At 43.5% G+C, this 18,405-nt stretch overlaps 1 protein-coding gene across 2 annotated transcripts in view; it reads right to left on the bottom strand.

The window, feature by feature from the left end:
- Positions 1–18,405, bottom strand: part of SMAD2 (SMAD family member 2) — a 152,424-nt gene that overhangs the window by 47,718 nt on the left and 86,301 nt on the right. The window contains exon 3 of one of the 2 annotated variants that reach the window (XM_082254630.1): positions 4,453–4,542. The exons of the other annotated variant lie outside the window; for it this stretch is intronic. Coding sequence (XP_082110756.1) covers positions 4,453–4,542 — 90 coding nt within the window. The remainder of the gene's footprint in view (positions 1–4,452; positions 4,543–18,405) is intronic. 2 annotated transcript variants of the gene reach the window in all.

Here is an 18,405-nt window from a genome sequence, read left to right as displayed (position 1 = left end):
GCACTATTCTTTCCTACAATCATTCATCCCAACTGATATAGGCTTTTTAAAGCGGTTGTATCCCCTGTGTTTAAAAAGAAAAAACCCTGCAGGACACTGGCATAATGTGCTAGTATGCATCGCACACTAGCACATTATGAAATACTTACCTTAGAACGAAGTCCCCCACACGGTCGCCCGGACACCGCTGAGGGAGCTGACAAGTTCCCTCTGAGTCTCTTCTGGGTTCGGCAACTCCGGGCGATGTGAGTGGGCGGAGCCATGACGACATCACTCCTGTGCATGCGAGTTCACTTTCCAGGAAGGAGCTCTGAAGGTCCAGCATGATACGCCAGACCTTCAGAGTGCATGCGCCGCTGGTGTCAGCGACTGCATGCAAGGTGAATATTTCCTAAACCGTGCAGGTTTTTGGATTAATTTTACCTACAGGTAAGCCTTATTTATAGGCTTACCTGTAGGTAAAAATTAAAAAGCGGAGTATACCGCTTTAACATTTAAAAAAAAAAAAAATGAAAAATGAGTTATAGCTGCAGACTCGTTTGCATTCCGATCACAGACTGAAGGTAAAAATTTAAAAAAATGTTCCATTGGGCCTAAACAGAAGGCAACAACTGCCTGCTAAAAAGAGGGGGGGGGGAATCATCAGCTTGGATTGCAAGATTTAAGCATAGTACACCTAGGCTAAATGCAAAAAAGAAAAAAAAAAAAGAAGGTCGACTGGCTCCCAGTCAGCACTCTCAGCCATTGGCTGATCGGTGTTGGGGACTGTCCCCCTGTCAGAGCACAATAGCTCAGAGGGGAGGATCGCTATACAGTACTAACATCGGATCGTCAGAAGCTCCGGAGCTGACAGTTTCAACCTGCTGGGTTGAACGGAAAAAAAATCTAATAGTGTGTACCAGGCTTTAAGGGTCAGACCAGAGCAGGACAATGTGACCGCCAGGTTTGCAAACATTTGTCTGCCTCATGCCAGTTAGGAAATAAATGTATTCAAAGTGTAGGGTTGAGTTACTAAAACTAGAGAGTGCAAAATTTGGTGCAGCTGTGCATGGTAGCCAATCCGCTTTTGACTTCAACTTGCTCAATTAAGATTTGACAAAAAACCTGGAAGCGTGTTGGTTTCTATGCCCAGCTGCACTAGGTTTTGCACTCGGGCCACTTCTGCACTAATCCACATCGTAAGGGGATTCCATACTGACCATTAAAGCGGAGTTACAACCAAAAGTGGAACTTCTGCTCATTTCCAGGTAACTGTTTGACAGTACCCTTCCCCACTTCCGGGAGATGGCACTGTGGCACCGTCCCTCTGCCAAATTTGGCCCCCTCCTCCGCCCCCGCGCCAATCCAAATGCGCAGCGCGTTTCGCGCATGCGCTTAGGGTCCCGTTTGGAAAGCCGCAAGGCTTCACTGCCGGGTTCCCTCATCGGCAATAGCAGTGACAGCACCTGACCGCCGATGGAAACATGGGCTGCGGTGCCGACATCGCTGGACTTCAGGACAGGTAAGTGTCCTAAAAGTCAGCAACTACAGTATGTGTAGCTGCTGACTTTTAATATTTGGAGGGGAAGAGGGGAGGCTGGAACACCGCTTTAAAGTAATGGGCCCTACATGGACCCCCAATATGGGAAGTTATTCCTCCACTAAGCACCAATTTAGGGGAAACACTAAAAACCCATTCAGGTCCCCCTCTGTTTTGCAGGATGATCCATGCTTCTGTTGACAGACGGGTGTAAACGGACTTAGGGCTCTTTCACACGGTCCGCCTCCGTAGGCGGATCCGTGCTGCTCAGCGGGGATCGATCTGCCGATCCCTGCTGAGCCAGCGGATGACAGCTCCGTCTCCGCTTGCAGTGCGGAGAGGGAGGTGTCACAGCCCCCGCAGCTCTCTATGGGGGATCGGATGAGAGCGGACTGCCTGTCCGCTCTCATCCGATCCCCAGGATGGATGGAAAATAGGGTTTCCATCCGTCCGGATTTCACGGACAGGATCGGATGCAGATGGCAGCTGGTGTCAGCGGAGGTGTCTCCGCTGACATCCGCTGCTCCATAGGGCTGAATGGGCATCCGATCAGATCCGCCTAAAAAACTGACAGGCAGATCTGATCGGAACGCCCGTGTGAAAGAGCCCTTAAGGTGGAGTGGATCAGAGGCAGCTGGAAGTAAACAGAGAGTGGAGTCCATCTACTCCTGTCCACCCATAGAGCAGAGCGAGCTCTGTCCATGTCCCCTCTGCAGAGTGGACAAGAATGCGTCATCCACCCGCTGTGCTCCAATCAGCAAGTCACGTACACACCACTATTTTTTTTCCATTCAACCCGATATTAGTACAGCGATCTCCCCTGCTGTGCTATTGTGTCCCACCAGGAAGTGGTCACTGTACTGGGCCAATCCTGTGCAGCCGGGGCATTTCCTGTTCCGCAGCTCACTACAGGGGAGTTTCTTGGCGGACTCTCAGGTAGGTTTAGACTAGGATCCAAACACGTATGAGTTCATTACAGGTCTACAGTAGCCTCCCTCAATCTGATCAGGTCTGAGCTAATCAGTACTGTCGACTATACCAGAACGGATGGCCTCCAAAAATAAATGGGAGAAACCCCTTTCCCCTTCTTAATGGGTAAGGGGACAGAAATGGGGCTGGGGGACACTTGGTTGCTTCCCACTGCTTTCAAAAATAACGAAAAACATTTTTGTGGAGAGCCTCTTTAACCTCATCACACAGTTCACACAACATACTTAATATAGTAGGCCATTAGACCGGAGGGGGAAGTAAAATAAAATAAAGTAATACTTTTTATGTACAGTAGAAGCTGAGGTCATAGTAAGCATACAGAGAGGCTGCAGCAAACAGATGCTAGATTGTCATGCAAAAACACAAAGACTGCAGCAGCACTGAACAAAAACGTAAGCAAAGCAAAACACCGGTGTTATCTTATGAAAGCCGCAACTGTGGTGGCTAAAGAAAGACCATAGACTCAGAGTACCCCACTCAATCTGCTCTACCCTGGCCGTCTGCCTACGCTCACCGCAAAGTTCAAACCCGCATTCTAGCATGGAAGCACACAACACGATCAGCCAGAGGAAAAAAAATAAAATTAAAAAAAAGGCATTTCAAGAAAAGCACAGCAAAGAAAAAATAAAAAGCAACCTCAACACTAAAAGTTGTTATATATGTGGGTTAAACAAAAATCCTTTGGAGACTTTCTTCCAAAACACTACAAAAAAACACAAGGACCGGCTGCATATGCACATACACAAATGCAGATGTAAATGGTTATGAAATGAACAAAAGACAAAAAAAAAAAAAAAAAAGAAGAAGAAAACCAAAAAAAAACAAAAACTTCTGAAACTGCTAAGAGTGGAAATTTGGAGTGTCAGCTTTTGTCCTCAATAAAAGAACTGTGGAATGATGGATTGAATCAGAAGCTAAAAACTACTTTGGGGTCCGCTGATATTTAAAGAGGCAAAATGTAAAAGGTAAAGTTTCTTTGTGGCCTGTAAAGTGGGAGGCAATCACCCCAAGACTGAAATGTACCTCCACCTGTGACAACACTAAAGATGGAGGTAATTAAGGGTCAATCAAGAATTCTGGGATTAACACGGCCAGGAATGCAGCCTCTACTATTTACAGAAAGGTTCCTTATGGCGCTTTTCCACTGCATGGAACCGAACGGTTCGGCTCGCTTTTGTGCTTTTCCACTGCTGGTACCGCATAGTATAGTGTAGGAACGGTTCGGTACGGTGGCGCTTTTCCACTGCATGGAACCGAATGGTTCGGCTCGCTTTTGTGCTTTTCCACTGCTGGTACCGCATGGTACGGTGTAGGAACGGTTCGGTACGGTACGGCGGCGTTTTTCCACTGCATGGAACCGAACGGTACGGCTCTGAAAAACAGTACCTACTCGATTGTGGTTCCAAGAGGTACCATACCCGGTACCATATCCCACAATCCTTTGCATGCAGTCACTACTAGCCACTGATTGGTCAGAGAATCCCACCCACCCCGTTGTTATCCCACCCACTTAACTTTAGTACTAAGTTAGTGGAAAAGCAAACCATACCGCACCAAAACCGTTCTAACACCGTACCATGCGGTACCAGCAGTGGAAATGCAAGCAGGGCCAAGCAGGGCCGAGTAGAGTGCAGTGGAAAAGTGCCATTAGATATTTCATTGGTCAAAACATCAGCTAGTAAAAAAAAAAAAATAAATAAATAAAAGAGAAAAAAATAATAAAAAAAGAAGAAAAGGAAAAAAAAAAAATAAAGGGAAAAAAAAAAAAAAAAGTAAATGAAAGGTAACTATAATGTATACTTTTTGATACAGGTCCAATTGTTTCAGATTAAGCATCCTGCAAGTACACAGAAAGTCACTGCATACCCTGCCCCCCCCACTCTCTAGACCCAATCACTCCCTCCCGCCCCGAGCTCTATGCAATAAATTGGCAGAATATTCACCTGGTTTGTTCAGAGAAGCTGTAAAGGGCTGTGGTATCCCACTGATCTATGGTATTTGGTGTACTCAGTCCCCAAATTTCAGAGCAAGTGCTGTGCATAAAATTAAAAAAAAAAAAAAAAAAAAAAAGTTGATGTGAACATGGAAGCATGGTTACTTGAAATACCATGAGGTCAAAACATGGAGAAATGTACAGAGCACTTCCTTCACATATAAAGATACAATGAATGGCATCGTTAGTGTAAAGGAAGGGGGTTAAATGGAAAATAAGGTGACTTGGAAGCTATGACAATGTTGAAAAAAAAAAGCTGAACACAGTGGAACAGACGGGTTCATGGGGTTATCACATTGTGGTTGTAAACGTCACCTTCTCTGAATATGGATTGACACATGACAAGTCACAGTACCGACACCCTGAGCAAAGGACTGCAGGGGGCGCTGTGCTGACATAGCACTCTACACAGTAGTACAAAATCAGGCAACTCCTATAGGGGACTGTGGCCTGACCACTAAGAAGTCTTCAGATAACCACATACAAAATCTAACAAATAAACCTGTAAACAATCTGCGAGGTTGGGAAACAAAATGCAGTTTATTCCATTACTTGTTCAGACTTATGCTCTACCAATGTAGTTGTGAAACACTTTACAAGCACATAAAAAAAACGGAACTGGAATTTATTTAAGTTTTATAAAAATCCAACAACAATATAATAAACTTAGGGTCCAACCAAAAAGAGTGGGCCCATTCATACAGGGTTGGCTATTTAGGCCAGGTTAGGACGTTGCATTGGGTTAAAGTAGAACTCCAGCCTAAAACCTTAAACCAAAACACGGCCTCAAAGTCGGGCGACTTTGAAGCCGCCCCAGTGTGAACCCAGCCTTAAGCCTCGTACACACGCAACGAACTTCCGCCGACCGGTCGTCCGTCTTTTGTCCAGAGTGGTGTCCGTTGGTTGGAATGTGCCTAGACTGCACACAAATTTTCCTGCACAACAGAATTCTACTTCAGAAGTGACGTTAAGTGTTGGATTGCTTTCTATGTGTTCTTTTATCTCTGAGCATGCCCAGTCTTGCTCATAAGATTTTTCCCCGTCGAAATCGGCACTAATGAGACGAAAATCGGACGTGTTGACGGACGACAAAAATTATATACCCTGCACACCAGGATTTTTTCGGCCGAAAAGTCGGAGTCGGTTGTCGGAAGCACCATACTAACAAACCGAAAATCGGCAGATGGGACGTCAGACGAAATTTCCCGGCCGAATTTCTTCTCGTGTGTACGGGGCTTTACACTTCTCAATTATTATTTTTTTTAGAGATAATGCGCTAGGCTGGTGTCCTTAGTTTTCTTGTTTTTTCAGTTCCATCTGGGACATCCCTAGTCTGGAGAGGGCAGCAAGGTGCTGTGCGTTTATAGATCTTCAGTCGTGAATCCGAAGTGCAACAAGTACTGGCGTTACACCACCACACTCATGTGCGGGTGGTGTGTTTTATGTAGCTAAAACCAAACTAGTTTTAAAAAGTCCCTTGTCCCACTCCCAACACCTATGCTGACTAACTTATGTAAAAAATAAAATAATGTGTATACTTTCATCCCACTCCGGTCCAGTCATGTGATCCCGGTTGCAGCTGCAGGGGAAAGCAGTGAGCGCCAACAATGGCTGGGACATGGGAGCCTATTGCTTTTTCCTTTTCCCAGCAACCGCCGCTAACGGACATAGGGGATCAGGTGATATCAGGCGAAATAGGTAAGTACAGTAAAACCCCGCTCCATCGCGGTCCCGGTATATTGCGGTTTTTTTCTGTAATGTTATTTTTCTATATAAATCATTGAAAATTAAATATTTTTGTGTTTTTCCATAGCTCTTGCTCTGTCTCTCAGTATCTTTTATGTGTTTAAATGAGTTTCTATTGTTTTAAAAGTGTGTTTAGAGACCTTAAAATGCTTTTAAAAGTACAGGGACAGTAAAAAAAAAAAACATGCCTACAGTGTATTTTAATAGGGTTTTTCTATTTTGCGGGTGGGTCCGGAACGTAACCCCCGCGATGGAGGGGGGTTTACTGTATGTACACATCTTTCCTATACAGGTTAGCCAACATAGGTTAGGAGGGGGGAGGGGATATTTTTAGGGACTAGTTAGGTTTAGGCTGGAATTCTAATTTAAAGGCAGCCCAATGACATGCATGATCTGGCACAATGAGCCAAAAATCACTCCCGCAGCTCATTTCTCTACAGTAGTGCAACTTAGTGTGTCACCATGTATTGTAATCCCAACCACAATGAATAGCACTGCAGAGAACCAGTAATTTGTTCTAACATAGCACCGTGGTGTGAATGGGCCTTGAATGTTAAAGAGGCTTCCAATTTCTTTTTGCATTATAGGTAAAAACAGTGGGTGTCTAGAAATTAGCAGCTCTGTCCCCATACCAACACAATAGTGAAATCCTTATTTAGCAGTGTGAAAGTGTTCTGACCATCCTTGGGCTTAGAAGTCAGCCTGGTCCATCAAGAACCTTGGGGCTGTAGTCAGGCTCAGAGACTATGCATGACATGTGCCCTCCAATATGCCTTAAAGTGTTACTAAACCCAGGAGCCTGCATTCACTATATCTGGTCTCCCCATGAGCCTGCATTCACTATATCTGGTCTCCCCAGGAGCCTGCACTCACTATATCTGGTCTCCCCAGGAGCCTGCACTCACTATATCTGGTCTCCCCAGGAGCCTGCACTCACTATATCTGGTCTCCCCAGGAGCCTGAACTCACTATATCTGGTCTCCCCTGGAACCTGAACTCACTATATCTGGTCTCCCCAGGCGCCTGCACTCACTATATCTGGTCTCCCCAGGAGCCTGCATTCACTATATCTGGTCTCCCCAGGAGCCTGCATTCACTATATCTGGTCTCCCCAGGAGCCTGCACTCACTATATCTGGTTTCCCCAGGAGCCTGCATTCACTATATCTGGTCTCCCCAGGAGCCTGCACTCACTATATCTGGTCTTTCCAGCAGCCTGCATTCACTATATCTGGTCTCCCCAGGAGGCTGCATTCACTATATCTGGTCTCCCCAGGATCCTGCATTCACTATATCTGCTCTCCCCAGGATCCTGCATTCACTATATCTGGTCTCCCCAGGAGCCTGCACTCACTATATCTGGTCTCCCCAGGAGCCTGCACTCACTATATCTGGTCTCCCCAGGAGCCTGCATTCCCTATATCTGGTCTCCCCAGGAGCCTGCATTCCTTATATCTGGTCTCCCCTGGAGCCTGCATTCACTATATCTGGTCTCCCCGGGAGCCTGCATTCGCTTTATCTGGTCTCTCACAGTACACAGAACATGGAAATGCAATTATTTTAGTAAATATAAACTGCTAAATACCTTTTCTCATCACCAGTATATAGCAGTCTTGTGACTTTTATCAGTGTCCAGCCGAGCACTGGTTAAAGCTTGAAGGAGGAGTTTTCATTCTGCTCTGACTGTCCTGCAGAAACCCTGACCCTCTGTCTGGACAGTGCTGATTGGACCTGTGCTGATCACATGCACCATCCCCAAAAAAAAACCACAACAGACTAAACTTAACTGAGCATGCCTCCTAAAAGCTTTTAGCAGATTGATTGGGGATAGTGGAAAAGGGGGTGGAATAAAGACAGGATCAAACAGCCTTTTTACACAATGCGGAAGATTAACCCCTTAGGTTCCACAGTGAGTATAACAAGCATGCTTTACTGCATATACAGGCTGATTGTACTGTTGTGGGTTTAGGAGCACTTTAAAAATATATTAGGGGCTGCCAAGCTGTATAGTAGGAGCCTACGACGTCCAACTGGGCCAGACTTCTGTAACTCCCCTGCAGGGAGTCCTAGGGTACCTCGAAATTGCTCATCAAAGGTGACTAAACTGTCATAACGAGCCTGTCTTCTAAACACAATATCCCCTCCACCCCCCCCCCCCCGAAAAAAAATCGGGTTACCAGTACCGAACACTAGGGTGGACAGTTTATGTCGAGTAACCCAGAGTTTATTTCCAACAGCTTCCTGGAGAAGTCTAACATAGCACTTGCTAGGTTATTCACTTCCATTCCTTTTTTTTTTCTTTTTTACTATATTTTCTATTATTTTAATCAATTTTTCACAATACAATCAATGTAAAAAAAAAAGAAATCTAAATATTTTACCAAACTTATAACATTTTTATATATACCCCTACCTTATTCCCCCATTACCAATTTCTATACCTATCTTCGAAGTATTTCTTATAGATTTTGCACTTCGTTTTCCCATATTTGTATTTAGTCTCCAGATTCTTTGAAGTCTTTCCACATTTTCTATTTAACTAAAAAGATATCAAATCAGGTCTTTTTTTTTTTTAATTTTTAATCTAAACATACAGAGCTAAAAATCTATTAACTGATTAATAAAAAATAAAATAAAAATAATAATGAATTGCTTTTTAAAATAAACACGTCAATAAGTAATATGTGCCCATCCACCACAGTAGTGTCTATCAGCGAAATCCCACTGAAATAGTCCCAGTGTGCTGAATGTGAGCAGCTGACATTTGTAAATTCTTGTGCAAATTTATATTTTTCCACAATCTCTGGGATGTGGGCCCCAATAAGCCGGCAAACTCAACAAAACCCAATAAATAAAAATAAATAATGAAGGTGGTCTAGCAGGGATTGCAATGATTTACCCAGTTAGGCCTCTTTCACACAGGCGGTGAGCTCGACGGAGTCCGTTCTGCTCAGCGGGGGATCGATCCACTGATCCCCGCTGAGCAGGCGGATGACAGCTCCATCTCCGCTATGTGTGCAGAGACAGAGCTGTCAGATCCCCGCTGTCATCTATGGGGAGATCGGACGGGAATGGACCGCCTGTCAGTTCTCATCCGATCCGCCAGATGGAAAATAGGGTCCCCATCCATCCGGATTTCACAGACAGGATCAGCAGCGGGTGTCAGCGAACATGTTACCGCTGACATCCGCTGCCCCATAGGGATGCATGGAGCATCCAATCAGGTCCACCTGAAAAACAGGTGGATCGGATCACCCGTGTGAAATGGGCCTTATAGGGTGGCAATGGCTCTCTCTAATTAAAACCGATCTTACCTACTGACACTACAGACAGTCAGTGGATGATCAGTTACCCCAATGAGTACAGACAATGCTCAATCAATTGTTTTCCCAGCTGCATCAGCCCAGATCTGACAGCTCTGAACTTGCAAATGCTCAGAGCTAAACTCTTCCGGGTTCACTGCTTCTAACAGACTTCAAGAAATGTATTTTTTATTCTAAAGGCTGGGTTCACATCTGTGCGAATAAGATGTGGTTTCCACTGAGTGTGACCAGCTCTCAATGGAGCCGGTTCACACATGTCCATGGCAGCCACGGTGCGGTTTCCAAAAGGTTCCTGTGCGTTTTTGGGTCTGGTTTGGGTACAAATTCAGGCAAAAATTTGGCCCCGAATTGCACCTGAACCAGTGATCAGAAACGCACCGGACCCCCCATGCTGGAAACCAAGGATGCACATATGTGAACCCGGCCTAGCAGTCAGCATGCAGGTCACAGGGTCCAACAAGGTACGGGTGAGCTTGGGACACGGGGACTTCTACTGAAGTCAGCTCTACAATAGTACAGGGAGTATGCATGTAGTGGAGATATTCGGTATTCAACATACTCAACTGGTCAAATATTCACAGAGGCCAGGGTACAGCGAAAAAGGTGGCATTTCAGCCCCACCCTGTGTCTAAGGCTGGCCATACATTATACAATTTACTTTTAACTTAACATAACTATGTAGTGCAAGGGCCTGCCTGATTGCATACAAACAGAAAGTGTTTAGGTTTGACCTCATGTTATACGATTTTGGTAAATCTACAAGAAATTTGTATAATGTATGGCCAGCCTTAGACACACTTTCGGTGTTATGTCAAAGAATCTCATTAGTGAATACAGAATGATTAGTGTTTATGTTGTAGAGAGAGAGTGGGAGAATTTGGGTAAAAAAAAAAAAAAAGATACCGGTAATCAGTATCATGAATCTAAAACAAAAACTCTACACATTTACTTGGATGACATATTAATAACAGAAACATTGCTCTATTAGGAGGCCATACAGTTGGCTTTAAGCTAAACTCCAGGCAAACAGCTAAATGCACAGATGAAATACATATATAGAAACCATACTTCTGATCATCGAATCCTGGGATTTACACAGCACAGCCCTGTCTGGTAAGGCAGGAAACCGGATTTTATTCTGCTGCAGTGAACAGGTTTTATTCCTCCCCAGCCAATGACTGGACAGTGCCGCTTACCAATTACTAGATGTGATGGCTGCATTTGTTACCTTTTTTAGGCTCTTTCTTCTATTTTCACATGGTGATCCAGCCAGCAAGTGTGTGTTTCTTTCCAGCAGGAGGCTCTCCAGCAGAATGTATCAGTTTACATGGATGACATAAACCACCTACCACTGGCAGGTGTGATTACAATGATCCGCTTTTATTCATTCATGTCAAATGGAAAAAAAAAAAACTGTTTGCTGTAAGGTGTATATATATATATATATATATATATATATATATATATATATATATATCTATCTATCTATCTATCCGCATGCATGCCGTATATTTTTACGGCTGTCCCTAGGGTCATCAGGCATTTTTTTTCCTGCTTCTAAACCCCCCTCCATATTAGCTGATGTGTCCACACATAGGCTTTTAGCTGTATTTAGTGACAGAAAAAAAAAACCCCACTGCCAGTGTGTCCAGGAGCAACAGAGTCTGGGCAGAAAAGATGCTTAAAGCGGAGTTCCGGCCACAAAATCAACATAGTCGATTTTGGGCCATCCGCTTGCTTTTGGTCACCTGAAAAATAAATGGATAGTTACGAGATATATATATATATATATATATATATATATATATATATAACATAAAAATAGAATTTTTGTAAGAACTTACCATAAAATTATTCTCTCTAACAGATGAGTCCTCTGACAGATGCAGCCTCTTCCAAGTTTCCAAGTTTCATCACTATTGGGTATTGGGTAATGGCGCCCTCTGCAGGAGGGTAGTGAAAATTCATTTAAAAAGCTTTTACTAGACACACCTTAGGTGCTGTCCCTCTAGACATTACCATCAGACACTTGGAGCTTACTAATTAATCAGTTTCGTAGCAAGCAGTACAGGAAGACAAACAACCCCAAAATAGAGGGGCGGGGGCTGCGTCTGTCAGAGGACTCGGAGAAAATAATTTTAAGGTAAGTTCTAACAAAAATTCTATTTTCTCTTACGTCCTCTGACAGACGTAGCCTCTTCCAAGTTTCATCACTATTGGGATGTCCCAAAGCAGTGCAGGTATGAGGGGTGGGAAAAGACGCAACCAACAGAACGGTAACGTGCCTTTTCAAAGAAAAAAACAAAAACTGAGACCGGAGTCCCAGCAGGGTATCCTAGGTCCTACTCCTGAGCTAGGCAGCAAGAAACTGATTAGTAAGCTCTGTGTCTGAGGGTAATATCTGGCCCCTAAAGGTGTGTCTAGTAAAAGCATTTTTAATGAAGTTTCACTACCTAGCCTGCCTGCTCCTGCAGAGGGCGCCATTATCCAATAGTGATGAAACTTGGAAGAGGCTGCATCTGTCAGAGGATGTAAGAGAAAAAAAAAAAAATATATATATATAAAAAAGAAAAAACGCCCCAAAAATTTAGCTCCCTATTGAAATGCATTGAAAATGCAGCAATGGCACATCAAATGTGCCCCTTTTAAGTCGCATGACCTATGAAAAACACACCGTAAGCACAGCAAAATCAGCGTTTTCAGGCAGCCATTATAAGCGCCTTTTTTTTTTTTCCTTTTGGCACACCGCTGAAAACCCTATTTTTGGCCAATGTTTTTCAGAAACCGAAATTTCGGTGCATCACTAGTGAAAACAGAAGGAGGAGGGAAGCCAAAGAAAAGAAAACCTATGCAGCCACTACACATCTAATAATTGGTAAGCTGCAATGTATTACATTTTTGGTTTAATACCGCTTTAAGATCATTTACATTAAGAAAGCATCTTTGCAAATCTAAAGTTCATGCCACACAAGCAATCCTGACACGAACGACATCTCGCCAGCACACGATTGCTATCAGACCACACTTACCTGTTGCTATGGAATGGCTTCCTCACTGCAGGGGCTTTCTCCAGCGTTACAGGACACCATTAGGGTATATGGAAGCCTCTCCTTTGTGGTGATGCTGCTGCTGCAGATATGTTGCCAGCAGAATCACATCCTTTATCAGGCCCTTAGACTAAAGTTACCCTTTAAGTTGTTAGGCAATCCATAGCTCTAGATCAATCAAAATATAAATACAGACAGACATATACACAAAAGAAAAGTAAAGGCCTTGAGAGGCTGGAATCCTAAAGTGGAAATGAACTCCAAAAATGAAGGGGTCATGTTAAATGGGAGCATCTAGTAATGTTAACGGGACCCAAGCAGTAGAAAAATCTACCTGAACAACAGCTGGGTGTTTTCTGGTATGTGAATATGCTCCATGCCCCATAGCTAAGAACCCTTTCACACTTGTGCGACTTAAAAGGCACGCGATTTTGATGCGATTGTGACTGGGCTTTAAGCTATGCCTATGTCTTTGGACCTCAAAACGCATTAAAATCGGGCCAACGTAGTGCAGGGAATACTTTGAAGTCAGTGCGACTTCAAGTCGCACAGATATGAATGGTAACTCTTTGGAAATAAGAGAATGACTTTTCTTGCGATTTTGCAGTCCCAAATCGCAGGACAAGTTTCACAAAGTGTAAAAGGGGCCTAAAAGTGATTGTAAAAGTCTTGTTTTTCTTTAGTTAAAAATAATAAACATGTTATACTTTAGAGCCCATTCACATTGAGGCGATACGTCTTTGGGGGCGACCTGTGACTTCACATAATGGAAGTCTATGCAAGTCGCTCTGAGGTCGCCCCAAAGTAGTACAGGACCCAAGTCGGAGTGACTTGTGTCCCTCCTATTAGAACGGGTCCTGTACTACTCAATGGACCGCGACATACCGTGACTTGTCAGGCTAACAAGTCGCGCTAATGTTAATGGGCTCTAACTCCTCTGTTGCAGTGAATTTGCCCAGAGCAGCCCAGATCCTCCTCTTCTCAGGTCCCTCTTCGGCTCTCCTGCCCCCCCCCTCCTATTGAGGGCCCCCATAGCCAGCAGCTTGCTATGGGGGCACCCAAGCCCAGTCACAGCTCCCTGTGGCCCGGCCCCACCCCCTTTCTCTCCTGATTGGCTAACTGACAGCAGCAGGAGCAAATAGCGCCACACTGCTGTCTCAGCCAACGAGGAGGGGAGTCCCAGGCAGCCGCTGGATCTAGATGGGCTCAGGTAAGTATTGGGGAGGCTGCTGCACACACAGAAGGCTTTTTATCTTAATTCATAGAATGCATTAAAATAAAAAAACCTTCCTGACTTTACAACCAGATCTAAGGCACTGCAGCCTTTAATAGTTTATTGGAGATTTGGACAGATATGGGGAGGTCTCTACTGTGCCTCCTCTCACTGTTTTCCATGCTAACGGCTCTGACATGAGAGAAGACCAAATCCTGCCTTTACCAATATGGCCGCCTTCACACAGACAGTGCAGAGTAGGGCATAATAAATCACTAATGGAGAAAGATCTGCTGCAGGGAGACACCAGGCAATCCTGGTTACTAGACGTTTTGCCATTTGCATGCCTTTGCGTGCAAATCCCCTTTAAAAATCGTATTTTAAGCAGTCAGTCACTCGCAAAAAAAAAAAAAAAAAAAACACCAAGTCACTGTTTTGACAATAGCGTCTTTATAGTCAGAGATGTAACTCTGCCCATACCCTAATAGAAATTGGCAGATATTAGTCTTCACACATGCAGTCTCCAGACCCCAAAGGCAAGCATTTAATGAAGGCGACACAATGTTCTCAGACTAGGAATGCCTGGAATGAGCTCTAAATCTCCATGTCCGACAGGTAAATGGTTTGCTATATACATATAAAAGCTGCAGTTTTAACCACTTGAAGACCAAGCATTTTCTGGCACTTTTTGTTTACACGTTTAAATCCATATTTTTTTGCTAGAAAACTACTTGTAATCCCCAAACATTACAAAGACTTTTTTTTTTTTTTAGCAGAGACCCTAAAGAATAAGATGGCGATCACCATTTTTTTTTTTTTTAAAGCGGAGTTCCACCCTAATTTTGAACTTTACACCATAAATAATATTAAAACATTCTAAAAACAAATTGGATCATTTTTTAATTTTATTTTTGTTTCACTTACCTTATTTTTAATGAAAATTAACTTGCCTTCCTGCCACTTCCTCCTTATGCGGCCGCCGGCATCATTTCCTGCTTTGCATTGACTCCTGGGAGAGGAGTGCCAACAATCCCAGGAGTCCATGCGCCTGCACCGGTGTCCCTCGTCTCTTACGATGCAGGTACGAGAACAGCTTCTGGGCATGCGCAATGACAAGGAATCCGGCTGTGGGATGACGTGCCTGCACCGGAAGTGACGAGGCATGGAATTCTTGGACTCCGAAATCCAGGAAGAGGGGCACTGCGGCTTCAGCTGCCCACACTGCAGATGGCAGCGCTGGACAAAAAATTTACAAGGTAAGTATTTCTTCTTACAGGTACCCTAAACGGGACAGTTCAGAGGCTATTGTTGCTTAAATGCACTAGCCCTGACTGTTCTAGGGGTATTTTTATGAAAAAAAAAAATTTGGGTGGAACTCCACTTTAAGTCACACGGAATTTGCGCAGGTTTTGCAAATGCAATTTTTTTTTTTTAAATACACTTGAATTTAACGAAGTTAAAAAAAAAAAAAACACACATTTACCCCATTTGGTTTGTAAAATACGATGCTAGGCCGAGTAAATAGATACCCAACATGTCACACTTTAAAATTGCGCACGCTTGTGGAATGGCAACAAACAACGTTACTTAAAAATCTCTATAGGCGACGCCTTGAATGCCTTTACGGGTTACCCGTTTAGAGTTACAGAGGAGGTCTAGCGCTAGAATCATTGCTCCGGCTCCATCATGCGCAGTGATATCTCACATGCATGGTGCAAATACCATTTACATAAGTGTGCGCTAACATGGAAAGATGGGGGCGCTTTAAAAAAATTTTTTTCTTTTTCTAATTTATTTTTATACTGTCCATTTTTTTTTTTTTTTTAATACATTTTTTTCCTATTACAAGGAATGCAATAGAAATAAGGGATGACAGGTCCTCTTTACAGAGAGATCACAGGTCAAAAAGACCTCAAATCTTTCCTTTACCTTTAAAAACAAAAGATTAAAAAAAAAATAAAATATAACTTGTTAACTTCTAGCCTGAACCGCAAGTGACGTAATGACGTAGCTTCAGTCGTCCAATACCATAGAGGTGATCAAGCCAGATCTACTCTTTGATCGCCTGTGTGGCAAGCCGACAGCACCCTAGGATCGCAAGACCGGGAAACACCGGCGAGCGGCTGGAGGGGGGGGGCATCCCCTTTCGCTGCTTCTGAATGTACTCCAGCAGCTCATGAGCCGTTCTAATCGCTTTCCTGACAAAGTCAGCTACAGGCTGTAAAAAAAAAAAAAAAAAAAAAAGGACTGGGGTTATGGATATCCTCAGCGATAATCCCAGTAAACCTATATATATATATATATATATATATATATATATATATATATATATATATATATATATATATATATATATACACACACACACATATACACATATACATATACACATACACACACACATACACACAGTATCTGACAAAAGTGAGTACACCCCTCACATTTTTGTAAATATTTTATTATATCTTTTCATGTGACAACACTGAAGAAATGACACTTTGCTACAATGTAAAGTAGTGAGTGTACAGCTTGTATAACAGTGTAAATTTGCTGTCCCCTCAAAATAACTCAACACACAGCCATTAATGTCTAAACTGCTGGCATCAAAAGTGAGTACACCCCTAAGTGACAATGTCCAAATTGGGCCCAAAATGTCAATATTATGTGTGGCCACCATTATTTTCCAGCACTGCCTTAACCCTCTAGTGTATGGAGTTCACCAGAGCTTCACAGGTTGCCACTGGAGTCCACTTTCACCCCTCCATGATGACATCACTAAGCTGGTGGATGTTAGAGACCTTGCGCTCCTCCATCTTCCGTTTGAGGATGCCCCACAGATGCTCAATAGTGTTTAGGTCTGGAGACATGCTTGGCCAGTCCATCACCTGACCCTCAGCTTCTTTACTCAGTGGTCATCTTGGAGGTGTGTTTGGGGTTGTTATGTTGGAATACTTCCCTGCGGCCCAGTCTCCGAAAGGAGGGGGATCATGCTCTGCTTCAGTATGTCACAGTACATGTTGGCATTCATGGTTCCCTCAATGAACTGTAGCTCCCCAGTGCCGGTAGCACTCATCCAGCCTCAGACCATGACACTCCCACCACCATGCTTGACTGTAGGTAAGACACACTTGTCTTTGTACTCCTCACCTGGTTGCCACTACACACGCTTGACACCAAACAATAAGTTTATCTTGGTCTCATCAGACCACAGTACATGGTTCCAGTAATCCATGTCCTTAGTCTGCTTGTCTTCAGCAAACTGTCTGTAGGCTTTCTTGTGCATCATCTTTAGAAGAGGCTTCCTTCTGGGACGACATGCAGACCAATTTGATGCAGTGTGCGGCGTATGGTCTGAGCACTGACAGACTGACCCCCCCCCCCCCCCCCCTTCAACCTCTGCAGCAATGCTGGCAGCACTCGTATGTCTATTTTCCAAAAGACAACCTCTGGATAGAACGCTGAGCACATGTACTCAACTTCTTTGGTCGACCATGGCGAGGCCTATTCTGAGTGGAACCTGTCCTGTTAAACCGCTGTATGGTCTTGGCCACCATGCTACAACTCAGTTTCAGGGTCTTGACAATCTTCTTATAGCCTAGGCCATCTTTATGTAGAGCAACAATTCCTTTTTTCAGATCCTTAGAGCATTCTTTGCCATGAGGTGCCATGTTGAACTTCCAGTGACCAGTATGAGAGAGTGAGAGCGATAACACCAAATTTAACACACCTCCCCGTTCACACCTGAGACCTTGTAACACTAACGAGTCACATGACACCGGGGAGTGAAAATGGCCAATTGGCTAATTGGGCCCAATTTAAACATTTTCACTTAAGGTTGTACTCATTTTGTTGCCAGTGGTTTAGACATTAATGGCTGTGTGTTGAGTTATTTTGAGGGGACAGCAAATTTACACTGTTATACAAGCTGTACACTCACTACTTTACATTGTAGCAAAGTGTCATTTCCTCAGTGTTGTCACATGAAAAGATACAATAAAATATTTACAAAAACGTAAGGGGTGTACTCACTTTTGTGAGATACTGTGTATATGTATGTATATATATATATATATATATATATATATATATATATATATATATATATATATATATATATATATATATATGTATATTTTTTTTTTTTTTGGTAAGAGTGTTGAAGGTTCCACTTATTGCTAGGTGTGTCCCCGCTGGGAGGTGAAAGGAAATGAGAAGCAATAGGTTCAAAGAGAGCAGAGTGAGAAAATAACTTCCCTCTGACAACTGGCACCGAGTACCTGCAATGGCAGATTTCAGCTCTCCTGCTGCATGCTGCCAGCTCTGCAATGTTTCTCACTGATGACTTTTACCTTAAAGTTACTATAAAATGTCTCTAACCGGAAAACAGACTGCATATAAAACATGACAGGGGAGCGAGCCCTGACCCTTTTCAAGATCCAAAATATACAGCTAAGAAAACCAAAAAAACGACCAAAAGCAAACAGGCTGTTCTTAAATGCTGAACCAAACCCATCAATTTAACAGTTTCCCAAAACAGTTACAGTGCATTCGGAGAGTATTCACAGTGCTTCACTT

Source organism: Pelophylax lessonae (genome assembly GCF_965119305.1).
Source record: "Pelophylax lessonae genome assembly, chromosome: 1".
In the NCBI taxonomy this organism is placed as follows: Eukaryota; Metazoa; Chordata; class Amphibia; order Anura; family Ranidae; genus Pelophylax; species Pelophylax lessonae.
This window is presented reverse-complemented; position numbering and strand designations above follow the sequence as displayed.